We start from the raw sequence: 16,594 nt of genomic DNA on the forward strand, positions 1-16,594 counted from the left end.
GACCATTCACAGCATTAAACACGACGGGTCTGCGGGGGTAGCATTGAGCTGTGGGGTAAGAGACTCGGAGGTGGGCGCAACCCATGGGGTAACATGTGGTTTCGGTATCAACTAGTTGGATGCGGGAGTAACCTTGGATCGCATTGATATAGACTAAGGACTGGAGCTATAAGTAATCGGGGGTTTTTCTGATGGCTTCGGTTTCTCTCTCGTCAATCTCGAGACAACTCGAGGATCGTATCACTCGGTTCATTCCATTGCCAGCGCCCTTCTCGCATCACGGACTTTCTCTAGAGGCATTTGTTACCTTTTGCGGCTGGGAGGCAAGTTGACTACAAACACAATGACAGTGGTTCCAGAAAAGCCGGCAGGCTTCGCTGAGCTGTCCAAGAACAAGAGAGTGTTAGCGTGGTGTAAGCAACTCTTATGGCCTTTATTTTTCTCCCACAGCAACTGAATCTGACCGCATCACATCAATAGGCCTTCTCATTTTCATTCTACCTATCAACTTCGGGTACGAACTTGCACTCGTCGGCAACATCCTCGCTATTCCTGCCTTCCTCGATCGCTTCGGAACGACCACGGCCTCCGGCATCAAGGAGATTCCGACCCAAGATCAGCAAATACTCAATGCCTCTACTACCGTCGGCATCGTGCTAGCAGCATATTGCACCGGATTCATCTCGGACATCATCGGACGCCGCATGGTTGTCATCTGCGGTTGTGTTCTTTGCATTGCCGGTATCATCGTTCAAGGTTTCTCGAACTCGATTTTGATGCTATTTGGCGGCAAGCTCATCAGCACCGTTGGGTACGGTTTGGGCCACGCACTGGGTCCCGTATACGTCGCCGAGATTGCACCGGACGCTTTACGCGGAGTATGTCTCATTCTCATCAACACCATGATCGTCATCGGACAGTGGTCCTGCGCTCTCGTCGGCTACGGCGGGTCTTTTATCAAGAGTGACTGGGGCTGGAGGTTGCCTGTACTCGCACAGCTGGTGCCTCCAGTCTTGATGCTGGTGCTTGGTGGAATCTTGCTTCCAGAGTCCCCATCTTGGCTGCTGATGATGGGAAGACGCGAAGAAGCCGGGAAGTCACTGCGAAAATTCAATGGCCCGAGACACAACGTAGAAGAGACCTTGGCAATCATTGAAGCAACACTTGAAAAGGAGAAGGCATTAAGCAAAGGTGGCGCCTCATACTTCGACTGTTTTCGGGGCACCAATTTGCGCAGAACCACAATTGTTTGCATGGTGTATTTGACCCAGCAATTTGCTGGTGCTCAGCTGGTTGTGGGCTACCTCTCATAGTCAGTGCCACTCTCCATGAAGTGATTCACTTGCTAACAGAATTGTTTGACAGTTTCTTCACTATTGCTGGAGTGGGTAACCCTATCGGTATTGCCCAGGTCTGCTACAGTATTCAGCTACTTGGCAACATTTGTTCGTGGTTCTTGGTAGAAAGAGTCGGTCGCAGACCACTGATAGTCTGGGGAACTGTGGCTATGACGGCGCTTCTACTAGTGATCGGTGGCCTGGGTGTTCCCAAAAGTAATCAGAACGCTCTTACTGCCATGGTTGCACTCATGGCTCTTTGGGGATTCATTGTAAGTCAAATCAAACCAAAGGATCCTTCTTTAATTCCCTTTCTTCCGTCACTAACAGGCGATGTTTAGTTCCAACTTTCGATCGGTGCTATCGGATATGCCGTCGGTGGTGAGACTGCATCCCCTCGTCTTCGTCAAAAAACGTATTCTATCAACGTGATGAGCAACACAGCGGCGGCATGTCTTGTCACGCAGCTTATGCCGTTCTTGATCAACCCCAGCAACGCCAATCTCGGAGGCAAGGTTGCTTTCGTTTTCTTTGGACCATCGCTGCTGTGTTCTATCTACCTCTACTTCTGCTTCCCAGAGATGAAGGGCCGCAGTTATTTGGAGCTGGAGAACATGTTTCAGAAGCGTTTGCCAACTCGAGCATTCAAGAACTACCATTCAGAGATCGAGACTGTCGAGGTGGATGATGGGGAGAAAGTTGCGGTGGTCCTGAAGGATTAATGAGTTGGCAAGACATGCCGCGGCCATTGTTCTGCTACCTATACAACGCAAGGTCTACCGTAGCAACAAGTATTAATGGGTATCAACGCAGTTCTTGGAATCTAACCAGATTCAGCGTACCTGGCCCCCTTGCACGGATTTTCTCTGCGTTTCGAGATGCAGTCTTTATAAAAAATCTCTGAGTAGATCGTTGACACGATCTACCGATCAAGTGGGGTCTGATGCCGTACCCGGGTTCCGTAATGCCCGGAATCCGCTGCGGTCGGTGCTTCCTTAAAGTAGTTCTCAGTGCTCACCCTAGCTTTTCCCTCATTTTCTCTCTACTACTTGAGCCTAGTCGGTAGGTTGCCGTAATAGCCGATTCCACTTCGCAAACCTTGGCCTCTTTCATACCAAACACGCGGGTTCCACAAAGCCAAAGACAGCCCTCGGCCAGGCCGACGGTTCGTAAGTTCACTAATACGATAATCGTAGAGACCCTTTTCACTTTCGCCCCGCCTAGGAAACCTCCCACCGGGATGGAGCTCCTCCTATAGATGCCATTTTGGGTAATATCTCCAGGACCATTACATAACGCGACGAAAGAGGGAGCCAAAGACAAGAAATAACGTATTGTCTGCAGGGCTTAGTCCAACAGTTTAAAGCAACACCCATAATCGCTACGTTCTAGTTCCTGAAAATTACTAACTTTTTGATTAATTCGAAGTCAAAATTTTACATCTTTTTCCGTGATCAATGTCGACCGAGTTCCCGCTTCAGCAGCACCGGGCCGGCGGTGGTCACCCAAGCGGCGAGCGCAAAGGTGTGCAAGAGAAGCTAGACGAATCTCTACTGGGCCACCTATCCCAGCTTTTCAACAAATATGCTACCGCGAACAACACATGGACTAGAGATCAGATCAGCATTTTCATGCAGCACGTGCAAGCTGAGGATCCCAACGGTTTGGCGGGTTACCTCATCGACAAAGACGAGTTGGACCTCTTCGAGCTGATCAAGTACATCACCTCACCATGCGGCAATGTTCTCGAGATGGCGGCTCCTCAGGACCTGTCCTGGCCGCTGAGTAGCTACTTCATTAGCTCGAGTCATAACACCTACCTCACCGGAAATCAACTTTCCAGCGACTCCAGCGCCGAAGCATATAGAGACGTCCTACTCCGTGGATGTCGATGTATCGAAATTGACGTCTGGGACGGCGTGGAGCAATATAAGCCCGGATACAACCCAAACGGAACTGATGAGAACAGCAAGCAGCCTACGCCCGCGAACGACACACCGACGAAGCTCAGTCGAAGAGACAAATTAGGCATCAAGGTCGGTCGTTGGATCATGAATAAGTTTGAACCGGTGGACGCGGAGGGCAGGACCGCCGACGACAGGCTTTCGGACATTATCAGGGCAGAGCCGCGGGTTCTTCACGGGTTCACTCTCACCAAGGAAATTCTCTTCCGCGACGTTTGCCAAGTCGTCAGGGAATACGCTTTTGTCACATCGGAGCTGCCACTTATTGTTAGCCTGGAAGTGCACTGCACTCCACTGCAACAGGCCGCCATGGTCGACATCATGGAGGAAATATGGGGAGAGTTTCTCCTCCCTGTGCCCGAACTAGATCCCGCTTCTCTAGCCTCGCCCGAACAGCTGCGCAAGAAGATTCTTGTCAAGGTCAAATACGTGCCAAACGACAAGGACGGTGCCGAAAGCGTCAATGAAGGCTTCGACGACAATGACAGTAGCATTCTGGAAGTCACGACGACGGAAGGAGGAGAAAAGAAGGCGGCGAAGGTCAAGCCGCCCAAGGTCATCTCTCGACTTAGCCGCTTAGGCATCTACACGCGTGGCATTACATTCAAGTCTCTTGAGCAGGCCGAGGCATCGATGCCGAATCATATCTTCTCCCTTTCGGAAAAAGCAGCATTTGCTATCCAGAGAAGGATGCCAAAGGCCTTGTTCACGCACAACAGGGACTTTCTCATGAGGACGTACCCACACGGTATGCGGGTTGACTCTTCCAACTTTGATCCTGTCATCTTCTGGCGAGCTGGTATTCAGGTAGTCGCATTGAACTGGCAGTCTTGGGATGTGGGTATGGTTCTCAACGAAGGCATGTTTGCGGGCTCAGATGGGTACATTCTCAAGCCTAATGGTTACCGACGCGACCCTACCGGCGAGTCGGAGGAGGATGATATGGGGTCCAGCATCGAGAGCAAGAAACTGGACAGAGTCGCTGTCACAGTGCTGGCGGCTCAAAATCTCCCTCTTCTCAATCCGCGTGATGATCCTACAAAATTCATACCTTACGTCAAGGTTGGCTTGCATACCGAGCCAGATGCGCTGACGGCCATGGTGCGTGAAGATGCGGACGGAGAGCAAGTTACACAGATTGGCTACAGCGGCCAGACGAGTAAGAGTACTGGTACCAGCCCTAATTTTGGAGGCGAGGTGATCGAGTTCCTTAACGTCGAGGGCGTTGTTCCCGAGCTGGCTTTCATCTCCTTCATCGTCATGAACGATGTCGTTGGCCCGGATGTTATGACTGCGTGGGCATGCGTTCGCTTGGATAGGCTGAGGCTCGGATATCGCTTCGTCAGGTTGCTCGAGAAGGACGGCATGCCAAGCAAAGGTATCCTTTTGATAAAGACGGAGATAACGGAGACTGGAGTAGCGTAAAAAAACCAATGAAATAATGTTCCTTCTTCGTGGTGGAGCATTGAATCACTGTGGTGAGACGTTGAGATCGCATTGGACCTTTAGAGCCGGCAGAGTCAACTGCGTCGTTATAATCGTATGAGGCCTCCTGTGAGATGCTGGGATAAGAGGGGTCCGGCATTCGATTGGACAATGGCGATATCGATGTAGATTGGTGTTGTGTAGTCAAAAAGCCGCGAGACTCTGCCGCAAGACGGAGACTCACCGCCGAGGATGGAAATCTTTACTTGCAGGCGGCTTCTCTCCGATACGCGCTTGCTGCCGCCTGATATCGATTCGCTCTTGGTGTGGTCAAGACGCATCCTTTGACCCACACTAAGTCGGGTTGCGTGCTCGACTTCCAACAAGACGCAATGCCACCCATCTCAAGGCGCCATTGTTCAACGGGCCGAAACACAATAAATTGACGCCAAACCAGCGGTGTTGAACTAAAGTGTCTTCTTTGATGGGATTCTATTGTCTATCAAGAGCCTCGGAAACTCAGGAGTTGCTGTACATTGAGACTTTTGACAACTAGTAAGCAGTTAAGCACTATCTTCATTTCTATTTCTGCGACTTTGCATTGGGTTGTAGATAGAGTTCAAACGAAATGACGGGCAAGATCCGGAGAGTAGCCGTAATCGGCGCTGGACCATCAGGCGCAATTGCTACAGATGCCCTGGTCAAGGAACAAGCTTTTGACACAGTCCGAGTCTTTGATCGACGACCCATCGCGGGAGGAACCTGGTAAGCTCAACACTTGTTCTCCTTAGTTCTACAAGACTTCTGACATTGCCATAGGATCTATACTCCGCACTTGCCCGCTAGTATCCCATCTCTCAAGACTCTCCTAGATGGCAAAGCCGATGCTCTCGTTCCAATTCCACTTCAACTCCCAGCCCAGACGCCCAAGTCAGAGACCGTAAATAGTCACCAGATCCGATTTTCAGATACAGCTCAGCATGAACATCTCCACACCAATATTACCCCAGAGATTATGAGCTTTACCACTGAGCCCTTTCCGGAAACTCTGACAGATCGGATCCGAGAGAAATATGGTGATGATGCTCCTTTCCGCGGTCGGGAACAAATTCGAGAGTGGGTTGAGAACATCTTCGTCCGCAATGGGCATGAAAAACTGCTCGAACTCAGTACTACTGTCGAGCTTGCAACCAAAGAGGGCGACGAATGGGTTCTGACACTGAGAAAAGAGCTTCCTGGAAAAGATTACTGGTGGCAAGAGAGGTTTGATGCGCTCATTGTAGCAACCGGGCACTATAACGTACCCTGGCTACCAAATATTGAGGGGATCAAAGAATATGACGAGAGGTTTCCTGGCCGTATCGTACATAGCAAGCACTTCAGAGATTCCGACAAGTACAAGGGAAAGGTAAGTAAATGCTCTTAATAAAATACCTGCACCCGATGGAAATCTGACACTAACGGGATTCACAGAAAGTCATCGTCGTTGGAGGTTCAGTGTCGTCTCACGAGATCCTTCACGAAGTTCTCCCAGTTGCCCAACATCCGGTCTATGCTTCACTTCGCGGGGAGCCGCTGCCTCACTTTGGCTGGGCTCCTTTCACACACCCCCACATCTCCGTCCAGAAACAGATCGTCCAGTTCGATTCACATAACGGCGCGATTACCTTTGAAGACGGTACCATAGTTGAAGGTGTAGATTATGTGGTCTTTGGGACTGGCTTCACCTTTAGCTTCCCCTTCTTGCCCGAAGTGCAAGAACGCATGCGCCAAGCTGACCGTCGGTTGTCGGGAGTTTACTTCCACATTTGGGATATCGAAGACCCAACCCTCGCCTTCTTAGGCATGGTAAGTCATAGACCGCCCTCTTAGATGAAAAGCCAAGGCTAACAAACGTGGCCTAGTGTGGAGGTGGATTTACTTTCCGTCTCTTTGAGTGGCAGGCTGTAGCAGTCGCCCGTCTTTTGGCAGGCAGGGGCAACCCCTTGCCGCCAAAAGAAGAGCAGAAGCAGTGGGAGAAAGACCGTGTTGCCGAGTTCGGCGGAGGAAAGGATTACTACACCATAGCACCCTTTTACAAAGAGGTATTCGAGTACTTCAGATCAGTGGCAGGGGACCCAGCGCCCGGAACAACAGGTCGCGTATTGCCACCTTTCGACGAAAAGTTGCTCGACATATGGTTAGCTATGGGATCCGCGAAAGCCAACTTTTGGGAAGACTCTAGGAAGAAAGCAGAGGCTGAGCTGAATCAACAGCCCATTAGATCGAGGTTGTAGAATTTACCAGACGCATCGGCGCCACGCGTTTTGGCGTTGCCGTATCCCATATTCGTTGAATCAAGGTGTTTTGGTGCGCGTACACGCTCAAGGTGTATCTTGAACTTGCATCTCAAACTCTAGTGACATTCATTTCCAGTAGTGATTGTTCACTGCATCATCTGAAAGCTTTTGTTGATTGATAATATCAACGCTGTTATTGCCACCAGAATGACACGATAGGAGCCCTGTAATGATAACCCCCTTAATTCTCGTCACGATCCAAGCCAACGCGTCGCTATGCAAATTTTCCGCTGCGAAAGCCAATGGCAGAGCTTACGGGAGTAGCTTCCTCCAGAGAGCCATACAATCAAATCCTACATCGCGACTGTCAGTCAACCTTACTTTCTCGATGGCTTGATCGCTCCAACCACAGCAGCGAGCATTTGTCCAGTAGTCTTCAAGAAACCTTGGGCCTTTCCGTTTTGAACCTGTGTAGGCGTGGTCGCGATGGGAGGAGCTGGTCTGCAGTCGCGACACAAGCCCGCTCCACCTGGCAGCTTCTCATCCTCGCAAGTCTCGCGATACTAGCAGTCGAAACCAGAGAGGACACATTTGTCGCAGCGAAGGACCGCGACATGGCCGATGCGATGGCCGCAATCAAACGTGTAATACATGTTTTGACACATTATGGAGGGAGTCTAGGAGTAGCTGCGTAAGAAAATCAGCATAGAATAAAAAAAGTCTCTGTTTGTTTTGCGCCCTGCTTACTTCACGTTGGTCTGGCTCGTAGCTATGAGAATGATAGTCACAACAAGCTTGTTTTGTGAAAACTGCGTGCGTGATCTGCAACTATTTGCTCTAGTGAGGGCGCATACTTTTGGCAAGATTGACGTTTTGTTTGTGCGAGAGGAAGGAGAGGATAAGTTGGCTCGGACAGGTAGAAGCTGGCTTTCGTAGAGCTTTTTAAAAGGAATTTAAGTGAGCGCAATCAGTAGGCAGTACCTCTCCTTTCCTTGTGTCTGTGAAGAACTTCACCTTTGCTTGCGTCTGGTCAAATCGTGGGCACCTTTGTTGATCCACATTAAGGGCCATAATCAACTGCTTCACCTTGCATCCGAATTAGGCAATTTGCGACACTCTTTTCACCACCTCGAATAATTCACACTTGTATGATTTGTCTGGGTCCAGGTATTTCCATGGTGTGATTTCAATATTTCAAATAATTTAGGATGGCAAAGAGGAGAGAGCAAAGGGACTCGTTGCGAGTGCACTTGAAATATGCTTGTCAAGCCACACTTTTGAGACACCCCAGGTCGGCCGTGGCTGGGGCTCAAATACCTGGCGACGCCAAAGCCAAGAGGTGCCGATTATTCACCTTTCGTTTTCCCTCCCTTTCTCCAGAGCAACTACACCACCACCTCATAGCGCGACATCGACTTACACTATTTTCGCTATGCTATTTGATGGCAGTAGGATCGCAAGAGCGGGCGACAAAAGGCGGCGCGACGAAGAGCTTCCTCGCGGTGATCGCCCCCATCAAGTTCGTCGACTCCATGGCTCACAACATGAGCCGGCCCGCCCACCTAGTGCAGCGGACTTTGCCGATCTGCGAGCTCGAGTTGATGCGATTGAAAAAGGATTCAGCAATAATCGCCATATCCCCAATGGCGACGACGAAGGGCCGATGCTGACGCCGTCGGATAAAATTCACCTCATCGATGATCCCGACGGCAGATCTTCGCTAAGCGCCATGTCTCGGGAGACTCAGTCCCAACATATCAACAGCGCTTTTCCAGCTTCTGCTTTTCTCGACGGCGATTGTTATCATGCTGAGTCGTCTCTTGAAGAATTGTATCAACCAATTATCTCAATACCTGAGGTAAGACCATCAGCTTAGTTCCCACATAGCACAACAGCTAATACTATGGACAACTCAAAGGCTGTGCTATCGATCGTTAATGAGAATGATAAAGTCAAAAGCGCCTGCGACGAGTACTTCAAAACCTTCCACGTCTGGTTTCGGTTCATATCCACCAAGAAGCAGCTGAAAGCTCCATTTGCTAAGAATTGTAAGCCGGACATAATAGCGCTTGCTCTGGCAATGAGACTTGTTACGTCCAACCCTGACGATGGTACTTGCAAAGAACTATATGACCATACCAAAGGGTTCTTGGACATCCTCGTGGCTGGCGGAGTTGTGTCACTGCCGGTTCTCCAAGCAATGGTTCTTGTTGCGCTTTACGAATATTGCCACGCGGTCTACCCTGCCGCATGGATGAGCATTGGATTGTGCACTCGGTACATCGAACTTGTGGGCGTATCCTGGGCAACAAGTGACACGGCTTTCCATGGATCAACTGATACCGTCGCGTTAAGAAGGCCTGTAAGTTATTGTCTGACGCTCTCAAAGTGTTCATTAATGGCGAAACTGACATTTACTGGACAGACATTGTGGTTCGAAACAGACAATGAAGAAAGAAGGAGGTCATGGTGGGCGGTATTCATACTTGATCGGCTTATGTCTGTCGGAAGCAAACGCCCATGTGCTGTACCGAGACCTCAGGAAGACATGAAACTGACCATGCTTGACGATGATTGGGTTAGTACTTATTCACGATCACTTCATCGCCACCACTGTCTCACAACGAGGTCTTTCTCTTACTGATGAATACAGGAATCTTCTGACTATGATGTACTTGGGGACTACGAGTATGACTGGTACCTTGAAATTCCTGCAGAACGCTCCGGGTTCTCACGACTCTGTGAAGCCGCCCTACTTACTGACCGCGCACTCGTACTATCCCGAATTGAGGGCACACTCGATCAAGCTCATATTGAAGATACTATCAGTCATTCAAAGGAAATACTAGAATGGATTGATACAGTCGATCAAGAGTCAAAAGCTCCAGCCAGCACTGACCTTACTCTTCGACTGATAGGACCCCGGTTCGCCGCTCGTTCGGCCCTTTTCCTTTGCGTCAAAAAGCTCACCTTGTGGGTAAAGGTTACCCCAGACGGCAGATTCCTCGTACAGCCTCATTATAAGGACGAAGAAGAGAGTCGTGAACTCAAAAAAATCCAGAAATGCTCAGCGCGGGTCGTCTGGCAGACGAGTCTGGACGTACGAAACATTGCGAAAGCGCTCTCCAACCAGCTATTCGACGGGGAGAACCCCATCGGAAACCTTGCCATTATTTCACCGTTCATATTTGATGCCGTGTATAATGCGTCCGCCAACCTGCATCGACTCTCAGATGACGAAGCTGCCAGTCAAGCCGGTCAATCTGACATACTTGCTTTGACAACATTCTTGGATGAACTCAGTATGCGATGGGGATCTGCAGGAGAATACAGGAAGATGTGTGCGAGGCACCTGGGCACTATGCAAGGACTGTTGACAGAGAATTAATCAAGCTGGTTACTTCTAAAGAACAAGTGAAAAATAGACTTCAATGGGCCTCTGAAGAAAACCGCTCAAAAGAGTTTACACAATGCCGTTTTTCCCGATGATGGGCATTAGGCTTCATCAATCGCCGTTTAGGAATATCTCATTTACCCTGCCATGACTCCTCAAAGACTTGAGCGGCCGTTTTCGTAACAATATCCGGAAACTTGGAGTTCAAAGTGTCCTCAGTGGGAACAAGGAACTTGCCGATGCCTGCATAGTAGTGGACCTTCGCAAACAACGCCTCTGACTCTTCGCGACTGAGCTCAAAATCAGGAAAGTCCTCAATGAAAGAAATCCTTCCCGACTTGAGCTTTTCCAAGTCATCATAAGCTACCCTGAAGCCGGGGCCTGTGTGCAATCATCTGTCAGTAAGAATTCGGAACCCATATCAACTTGAGCAAGACTTGTTCTCACCTCGTGTCTTCTCCGCCAATGCGAGTATCTCAGAGATAGAGTGGTTCTGAGCTACGATGCTGCTCACTTTCGACCATTTGTTAAGACCGACCAGGCGGGCAATGTACTGCGCCATGTCCTGCGTTGTGATGAAGTTGGCTCTGGCTGAGCCGTCACCAGGAATGACAGCCCACTTCTTCTCCAAGTTCACGAAGTTGACCCAGGGGTGGAGATGCGACTTGTAGTGCGGCATACCAAAGTAGTCCAAGAAGAAACCATTCACCACGCGAGTATACTCGATGTCTGTCTTCTCGAGTTCATCGATTGCCTCAAACGCGTACTGGGCGAGAGGATAATGCGAAATTTGGCTGAAGCATTATAAGCATCCACGGTAAAATTGACGGGGTAGGGATGTTCTTACTCCCTTGTGTGCAGCATGTCATACGCACTGACGATGAAGCGGCGCGTCGAGCTGGACTTGTTCGATGCCTTGACCAGGTTGATTTGAGCCTCGTTGGTTTGTGGCGTGACGACACCCATGGCAGAAATGACAGTGTCAACCTGGTTATCTTGCAAGATCGTGCTGACGGCTTCAACGTCCTCGTAATCAACGGCGAGAAACTGTACCCCATCTTTTGGTTCCCGGCTCTATTTGATCGAGCGTCTGTCAGTGTTGCAAAGAGTTGTTGTAGGTTCACTAGTAAATACTTACCGTTCTTGAGAGAACGAAAACCTTATGGCCGCCATGAGCAACAATGCCCTCGACGATAGTCTTGCCGACTGCTCCTGTGCCACCTGCGACTGCAATGATGGCCATGGCGATCTACAATCTGGAGTGTAGTGGGGTAATGAAATGATGCGGGATAGATTTTATGTGAGTTGACTACAGTCTACGATAGCTTGGGTCGGAAGTTGCAAGTTATATAGTGCTTGAGACGCCGTGGTCGTTAGCCCTAGTGCTTTGAAATCCAGTCCTCCAAAGTTAGAGTAGGCAAAAGTATTGTTTCAAGCTTGACAAGCTAGCTTTATTAGATATCAACGACGGAACAGTTTAGAAGATTGTAAGATCTGTAACTCGAGTACGGTCTGTCCGGGATCATGGCTGCAGAGAAATGGTTCAATTCGCCTCGAGAAGCACGGAAGTTGGGACATGTGCCTAATGGGGAAAAGTGCGGGGAAATATGGCGCGAGCCATGATGCTTTGGTGTGGAACTTAGTAGCCCAATTGTCGTCGTGATTTGTTTCCCTCCGGGAAATGTGTTCCTTGACCCTTGGCTCTTTGATTCATTACTCGTTGATAATGTTCCTCGGCGTTCTTTCGAAAGTTAGCCAGCCGAATGATTGTCATCAAAACACCAAGTGCTGTAGGTAGTATACTGTTCTTGAAAAAGAATGAATATCAACTCTCATGGCTACCTTACTTCAAGGATCTACGGCCTAGACCCATGTTTTCTAGGTACATGTGGCTTCTATCATATCCACTAAACACCTGTGCCATTTCCTATCTCCGATCATTGCTGCGAATCCTCGCGTACATTTAGACGTAGTTCCGTCAAGGCGCTAGCTCGCCTCTTTCGCGATATCGTCTATGATGATCTTTCCTGCGACACTGCACGCAAATACTCAACCTATTTGACTGCTGATTCCCCCGGCCACCAATTCCCTACTCATGGAAAATCTGCCACCTGGTTGAAATGAAGAAACCAGCTGGACCACTGGACGTGCATTGCCGAACTGCGAGGTTCGATGAGAACACAAATGTCAGTCATGCAGCGAGCCATGACGATACTCGTGCCGAAAGCAACACGAAATCGGCGGATGCTACTGCCAGCAATGAAGTCAGCGATAGCGAGGAATTGACTTACCCGGAAGGCGGCGTGGAGGGATGGGGCGTGGTGCTCGGTTCATTCTGCGCGATGGTGTCAGTTTTCGGTCTGCCAAACACAGCCGCAGTCTTTTAGTCTTACTTCTCCAAGCATCAACTTCGAGAGTACACGCCTTCTCAGATTGGCTGGATCTTCTCCACTTACCTGTTTGTTACCTACCTGTTTGGCATTTTAGCAGGGCCCATATTCGACAAACATGGACATCGTATTCTAGTTGCTTTTGGAAGCATCATCACGATCAGCAGTCTCGTTATCTTGAGCTTCTGCGACAGTAAGTTACAATGCATTGCCCGACATCAAAGAGACAACGACACTGACGATCTGAAAACAGCTTACTATCAACTAATGCTGACCTTCTCGGTCCTGGCTGGTCTCGGTGCGTCTTTGCTGAATACCCCAGCGTTTGCTATCATCGGGCACTGGTTCAACAGTAGACGGGGTCTAGCCATGGGAATTGCAGCAACGGGCGGCTCGATCGGGGGCATCGTCTTCCCCCTTATTTTACAGGTAGCTTTGCCAAAGCTTGGGTTCGCTTGGAGCACGCGCCTCCTGGCTTTGTCGTACCTGGTACTTGCGATCCCTACCAACTTATTTCTACGAACGCGACAGCCTCCCAGCAAAGCTTTCGCTACCATCTGACTTTTTCCGAGCCTTGTTTAAGGACTCCATTTTGCCCAAAGGCGAAATCCCGAAGTTCAAGTTTGCGAGATGTTTCCAAGACGTTTTCGACGCGTCGAAGGTCCCCAGCATTGATGGGTATGATGTCGGTGATTTGAGCAACCTCGGCATGTTTCGTACGAAATCGCAATTGGTGCTTTATCAAGAGGCCAATCGGGACCCCAGCCGCAAACCGGAAAAGATGCTTGATCCTTGGTCTGCAATTGGAATAGTTCGCCTCGATCAAGCAAGGCGATTCAACCTAGCAATAGGAGAAGTTCAATTCGAGGAGACAGAAGTAGTACGTACTGCCTTGAACATGGGAATGAGCGACGAATGGTTGGGGGTCTCTGTTACTTTTGATGAAGGAATGGAAATAGCTGAAGAATGCCATGTACTCTTCAAGCCAAAGATGCCGGCTAGTCCAGAGGGGTAGGAGGAGTCAGGACAACAGCACCGACTGCGGCAATTTGGAAGTTTTTCACGAGGATTTGGACGCCGCAAAAGTTGATATCGCCAACGGCATTGTCGGTTGCCGCGCCCTTTCCGGATTCAACTACACTGAGATCGCCTGGACGCTTATGAACATGTTTCAAAAAATCGAAGATGAGCTGGACGAGCAAGGTGGGCCCGATTGGCGCTGTTCAGGCTGTTCGTACGATTCTCAAGCCGCAGCAGCCCATAATCGTCTTCACATTGCTCGCAGTGTTATGGAATCGCATCAAGACAATAAGGAGCGTCTTTACGTCTTCGTAAAGCACTTCGAGCACGCATTCTCCGACTTGACTGACTATATGTACTTCACGGAATTTCAAAACCCCCTAAAGGTTCAGGCAGAGAAGTGTGGTGTGAGCCTGTCTGCCGAAGCAGAAAACGAATGTCTGGTCATGTAAAGGCCAACCAGAAGATCAAAGAAATCACTACATGTATTTCAAAAACCAAACTTCCCCTATACAAGAAGTACATCAGGGTTCTAAGATGTCTACATTATGTAAAAAATCCTTCATTTCTTTTGGAAGAAATTGGCTAAGGTGCAATGTATTGGGTCATTGGGATCAATACGAAACGGCGTTAGAGGCTGAAGTCTCAAATATGGAAAATTTGGGATACCATCTTCGCTTACAATAGTTCCACCTTCTGATTCAAAAGGGGCTAATGAAACCTTGGTTCTGTCCCCTTGTTTATGAATGCTCATACCCGGCTGACCTCTCACCCTCCAGGAATCCGACGTTGGAAAAAGCCCGCCAGGTCGTACTTTGCAGCTGTATCCTTCAGTAGCCGTACACTTTCTGCGCCATAGGATCCAATAACGTCTTGCTCCGGGTCGGCGTAATTCACGTACAGAAATGTCGAGTGACCTTCAAAAGAAGCAGAGTACGCCCTCAGCTCTTCGATGGCCCTGCCCATCATGCTCTCAACAATTCCTCCATACTCTACATCGGTATCTACCAGGGTGCCTCTAGCCTCGAAGAGAATTGAGTCGGCAGGTAGGTTTTTCTCGAAGCCTAGGATGTTATTGCCGGGTTTGACTGAGGCGAGGTTCTTGGGCAGTGGTTGGAAAACAAAGTTGACGGAAACCGGAACACTGGTGGCATCCAACTCTTGTGTCAGAGCCACGAAGATGTCGGCAGCCTTTTCCATGATCTCCGGCGTGGCTTGCAAAGACAGAGAGAAAGGAATGTAATGTGATCCGCCAGTGTCGGCAATGGTCGCCGCAATCTTGCTGAGAGGCTGCTTGAATCTCATGTCCCTCGTCAGAGTAATGTCTTTGAACGGGGCAAACGTCGTCGAATTTTCGTTGCCGTCAGTACTGACGGCCATGGCCATCACAGCTAGGTTGCCGGCATCGGATCGATAGACGACAGACTCGTGGTCGGGGTTGCCAGAACCAATTGAACTGGGGCATAGCTGACAAACTGGTTAATGATGATGTCCAAGTCGCTCCAGGAAGCGAAGATCAGGCCTCCATAGGCACCGGAAGGGGGTACGGTGAAGGTTCTAACATCGAACCGAGTGACAATTCCTAGGTTGCTTCCACCGCCTTCCAAAGCCTTCAAGAGGTCTGCGTTTTCCTCAGCAGTAGCCTCGACCATCGATCCATTAGCGAGAACCACTTCATAGCCTACGACATTGTCGCATGAAAAGCCGTAAAGCTGTGTGCGTTAGGGTGCACTGCCGGATACCAGCAGTCCGCCAACGCCAACATGGCCAGATCGTCTACCTGTGACTCCCAAATTGTATGTTTCGAGGTAGGTCATGACGTTGCCCCAACGGGCAGCAGGGCGGATTTGAGCGATACTCTTCCCGGTATTAGTTCGTTACTCTGCAAAACTACGACTGGGATTATTTTACATTTGTCAGAACACTCTGTCCCCTCCAATCGGCAGTCCCGTTGAAACAGCCGCTTTTGACAAGCTCGGTGGAGTTGAAGAAAGTAAGGTCGATAGTCACTCCTCGGTGAGCAGCATTGTTGTCGTAGTCACTATGACCACCAGAGCGGACGGCAATGTCCCAATTCCCAGCACTGCTCACACTACCCAGAGCCTTGATCGCGAAGGAGTCATCCTCAGTCGAGCGCGGCTGGACAATACAGTAAGGTCGAAGTCGACGGTTTTCTGACGAATAGTATGTCGAGGTACTCTCGGTGTAAGCGATGTTGGTCGGAAAGACTAGAATATCTCCAAGCCCAGCATCAAAGAGGGCATCACACTGGTTGTTTCAAGTAGGTATTCGACACGCAGACGCGGGACATGTTGCAAACGTGTTGCAGCTGGGAGCAGAGAGATTCCGCCAATGAGAGGAACTTACGGCTTTGAACTCTGATGATGTGCTGTATGACTGAGCCACAACCTGGCTGGATAATCTGAGTAGGGCAATTACGCCACGACACATCTTCAGAGCCATGGTTGGATTAAGGAATGACTCGAGTAGGTAAGAAACACCAAAAGAAAGCGAAGAAGGAAGTAATTTATTGCTACTGATGCGGCCTTCCCTGTGCTTGGAGCTCCGAGCTACGACTCTTTATTGACTCGAAGCATGCTCTTTGCCAGCTGTAACTGTATCCGTCTTGCTTTGTCAATACTCTATTCATCCTCCAATTGTGAAGTCCGCTTTGCGCTCTGTATGTGCAGAAAGATCGCAGGCCATTGGCACCGAAGCCACCAGTCGGAGACCGGGGCCAATACGCGGCACGGAGGACATCGCAGAATAGGCCTTAGACCATCGT

General features: G+C 49.6%; 8 protein-coding genes across 8 annotated transcripts; 6 read left to right on the forward strand and 2 right to left on the reverse strand.

The window, feature by feature from the left end:
- Positions 1-343: 343 nt before the first annotated feature.
- On the forward strand, positions 344-2,273 carry BDP55DRAFT_758986 (maltose permease; the record flags this gene model as incomplete). Its single annotated transcript, XM_060580818.1, has 4 exons — positions 344-413; positions 481-1,312; positions 1,366-1,609; positions 1,679-2,273. The coding sequence occupies 4 exons, from the start codon at positions 344-346 to the stop codon at positions 2,057-2,059; spliced, it is 1,527 nt and encodes a 508-aa protein (XP_060423101.1). The 3' UTR covers positions 2,060-2,273.
- A 117-nt stretch (positions 2,274-2,390) lies between these two features.
- Positions 2,391-4,798, forward strand: BDP55DRAFT_683054 (PLC-like phosphodiesterase). The gene has a single exon (XM_060576310.1). The coding sequence runs from the start codon at positions 2,795-2,797 to the stop codon at positions 4,724-4,726; it is 1,932 nt and encodes a 643-aa protein (XP_060423102.1). The 5' UTR covers positions 2,391-2,794; the 3' UTR covers positions 4,727-4,798.
- A 556-nt stretch (positions 4,799-5,354) lies between these two features.
- On the forward strand, positions 5,355-7,046 carry BDP55DRAFT_720769 (thiol-specific monooxygenase; the record flags this gene model as incomplete). Its single annotated transcript, XM_060578484.1, has 4 exons — positions 5,355-5,491; positions 5,546-6,134; positions 6,200-6,574; positions 6,631-7,046. 4 exons carry the CDS (start codon positions 5,355-5,357, stop codon positions 7,000-7,002), a joined length of 1,473 nt encoding a protein of 490 aa, XP_060423103.1. The 3' UTR covers positions 7,003-7,046.
- A 1,134-nt stretch (positions 7,047-8,180) lies between these two features.
- Positions 8,181-10,782, forward strand: BDP55DRAFT_758996 (uncharacterized protein; the record flags this gene model as incomplete). Its single annotated transcript, XM_060580819.1, has 5 exons — positions 8,181-8,183; positions 8,213-8,863; positions 8,924-9,367; positions 9,431-9,583; positions 9,659-10,782. The coding sequence occupies 5 exons, from the start codon at positions 8,181-8,183 to the stop codon at positions 10,391-10,393; spliced, it is 1,986 nt and encodes a 661-aa protein (XP_060423104.1). The 3' UTR covers positions 10,394-10,782.
- Positions 10,533-11,642, reverse strand: BDP55DRAFT_698452 (uncharacterized protein; the record flags this gene model as incomplete). Its single annotated transcript, XM_060577781.1, has 4 exons — positions 10,533-10,780; positions 10,847-11,193; positions 11,247-11,473; positions 11,607-11,642. The coding sequence occupies 4 exons, from the start codon at positions 11,640-11,642 to the stop codon at positions 10,533-10,535; spliced, it is 858 nt and encodes a 285-aa protein (XP_060423105.1).
- Positions 11,643-12,304: 662 nt separating this feature from the next.
- On the forward strand, positions 12,305-13,338 carry BDP55DRAFT_759008 (uncharacterized protein). The gene is made up of 2 exons (XM_060580820.1): positions 12,305-12,982; positions 13,043-13,338. The coding sequence occupies exons 1-2, from the start codon at positions 12,711-12,713 to the stop codon at positions 13,143-13,145; spliced, it is 375 nt and encodes a 124-aa protein (XP_060423106.1). The 5' UTR covers positions 12,305-12,710; the 3' UTR covers positions 13,146-13,338.
- Positions 13,339-13,505: 167 nt separating this feature from the next.
- On the forward strand, positions 13,506-14,337 carry BDP55DRAFT_773422 (uncharacterized protein). The gene has a single exon (XM_060581174.1). It carries the CDS (start codon positions 13,761-13,763, stop codon positions 14,259-14,261), a length of 501 nt encoding a protein of 166 aa, XP_060423107.1. The 5' UTR covers positions 13,506-13,760; the 3' UTR covers positions 14,262-14,337.
- Positions 14,338-14,577: 240 nt separating this feature from the next.
- BDP55DRAFT_637971 (FAD binding domain-containing protein) lies at positions 14,578-16,272 on the reverse strand (the record flags this gene model as incomplete). The annotated part of the gene is made up of 5 exons (XM_060573052.1): positions 14,578-15,265; positions 15,286-15,490; positions 15,590-15,668; positions 15,721-16,077; positions 16,177-16,272. The coding sequence occupies 5 exons, from the start codon at positions 16,270-16,272 to the stop codon at positions 14,578-14,580; spliced, it is 1,425 nt and encodes a 474-aa protein (XP_060423108.1).
- Between the last annotated feature and the right edge of the window lie 322 nt (positions 16,273-16,594).

The sequence above is a fragment of the Colletotrichum godetiae genome (genome assembly GCF_030913485.1).
Source record: "Colletotrichum godetiae strain CBS 193.32 chromosome Unknown BDP55scaffold_75, whole genome shotgun sequence".
Classification (NCBI taxonomy): Eukaryota; Fungi; Ascomycota; class Sordariomycetes; order Glomerellales; family Glomerellaceae; genus Colletotrichum; species Colletotrichum godetiae.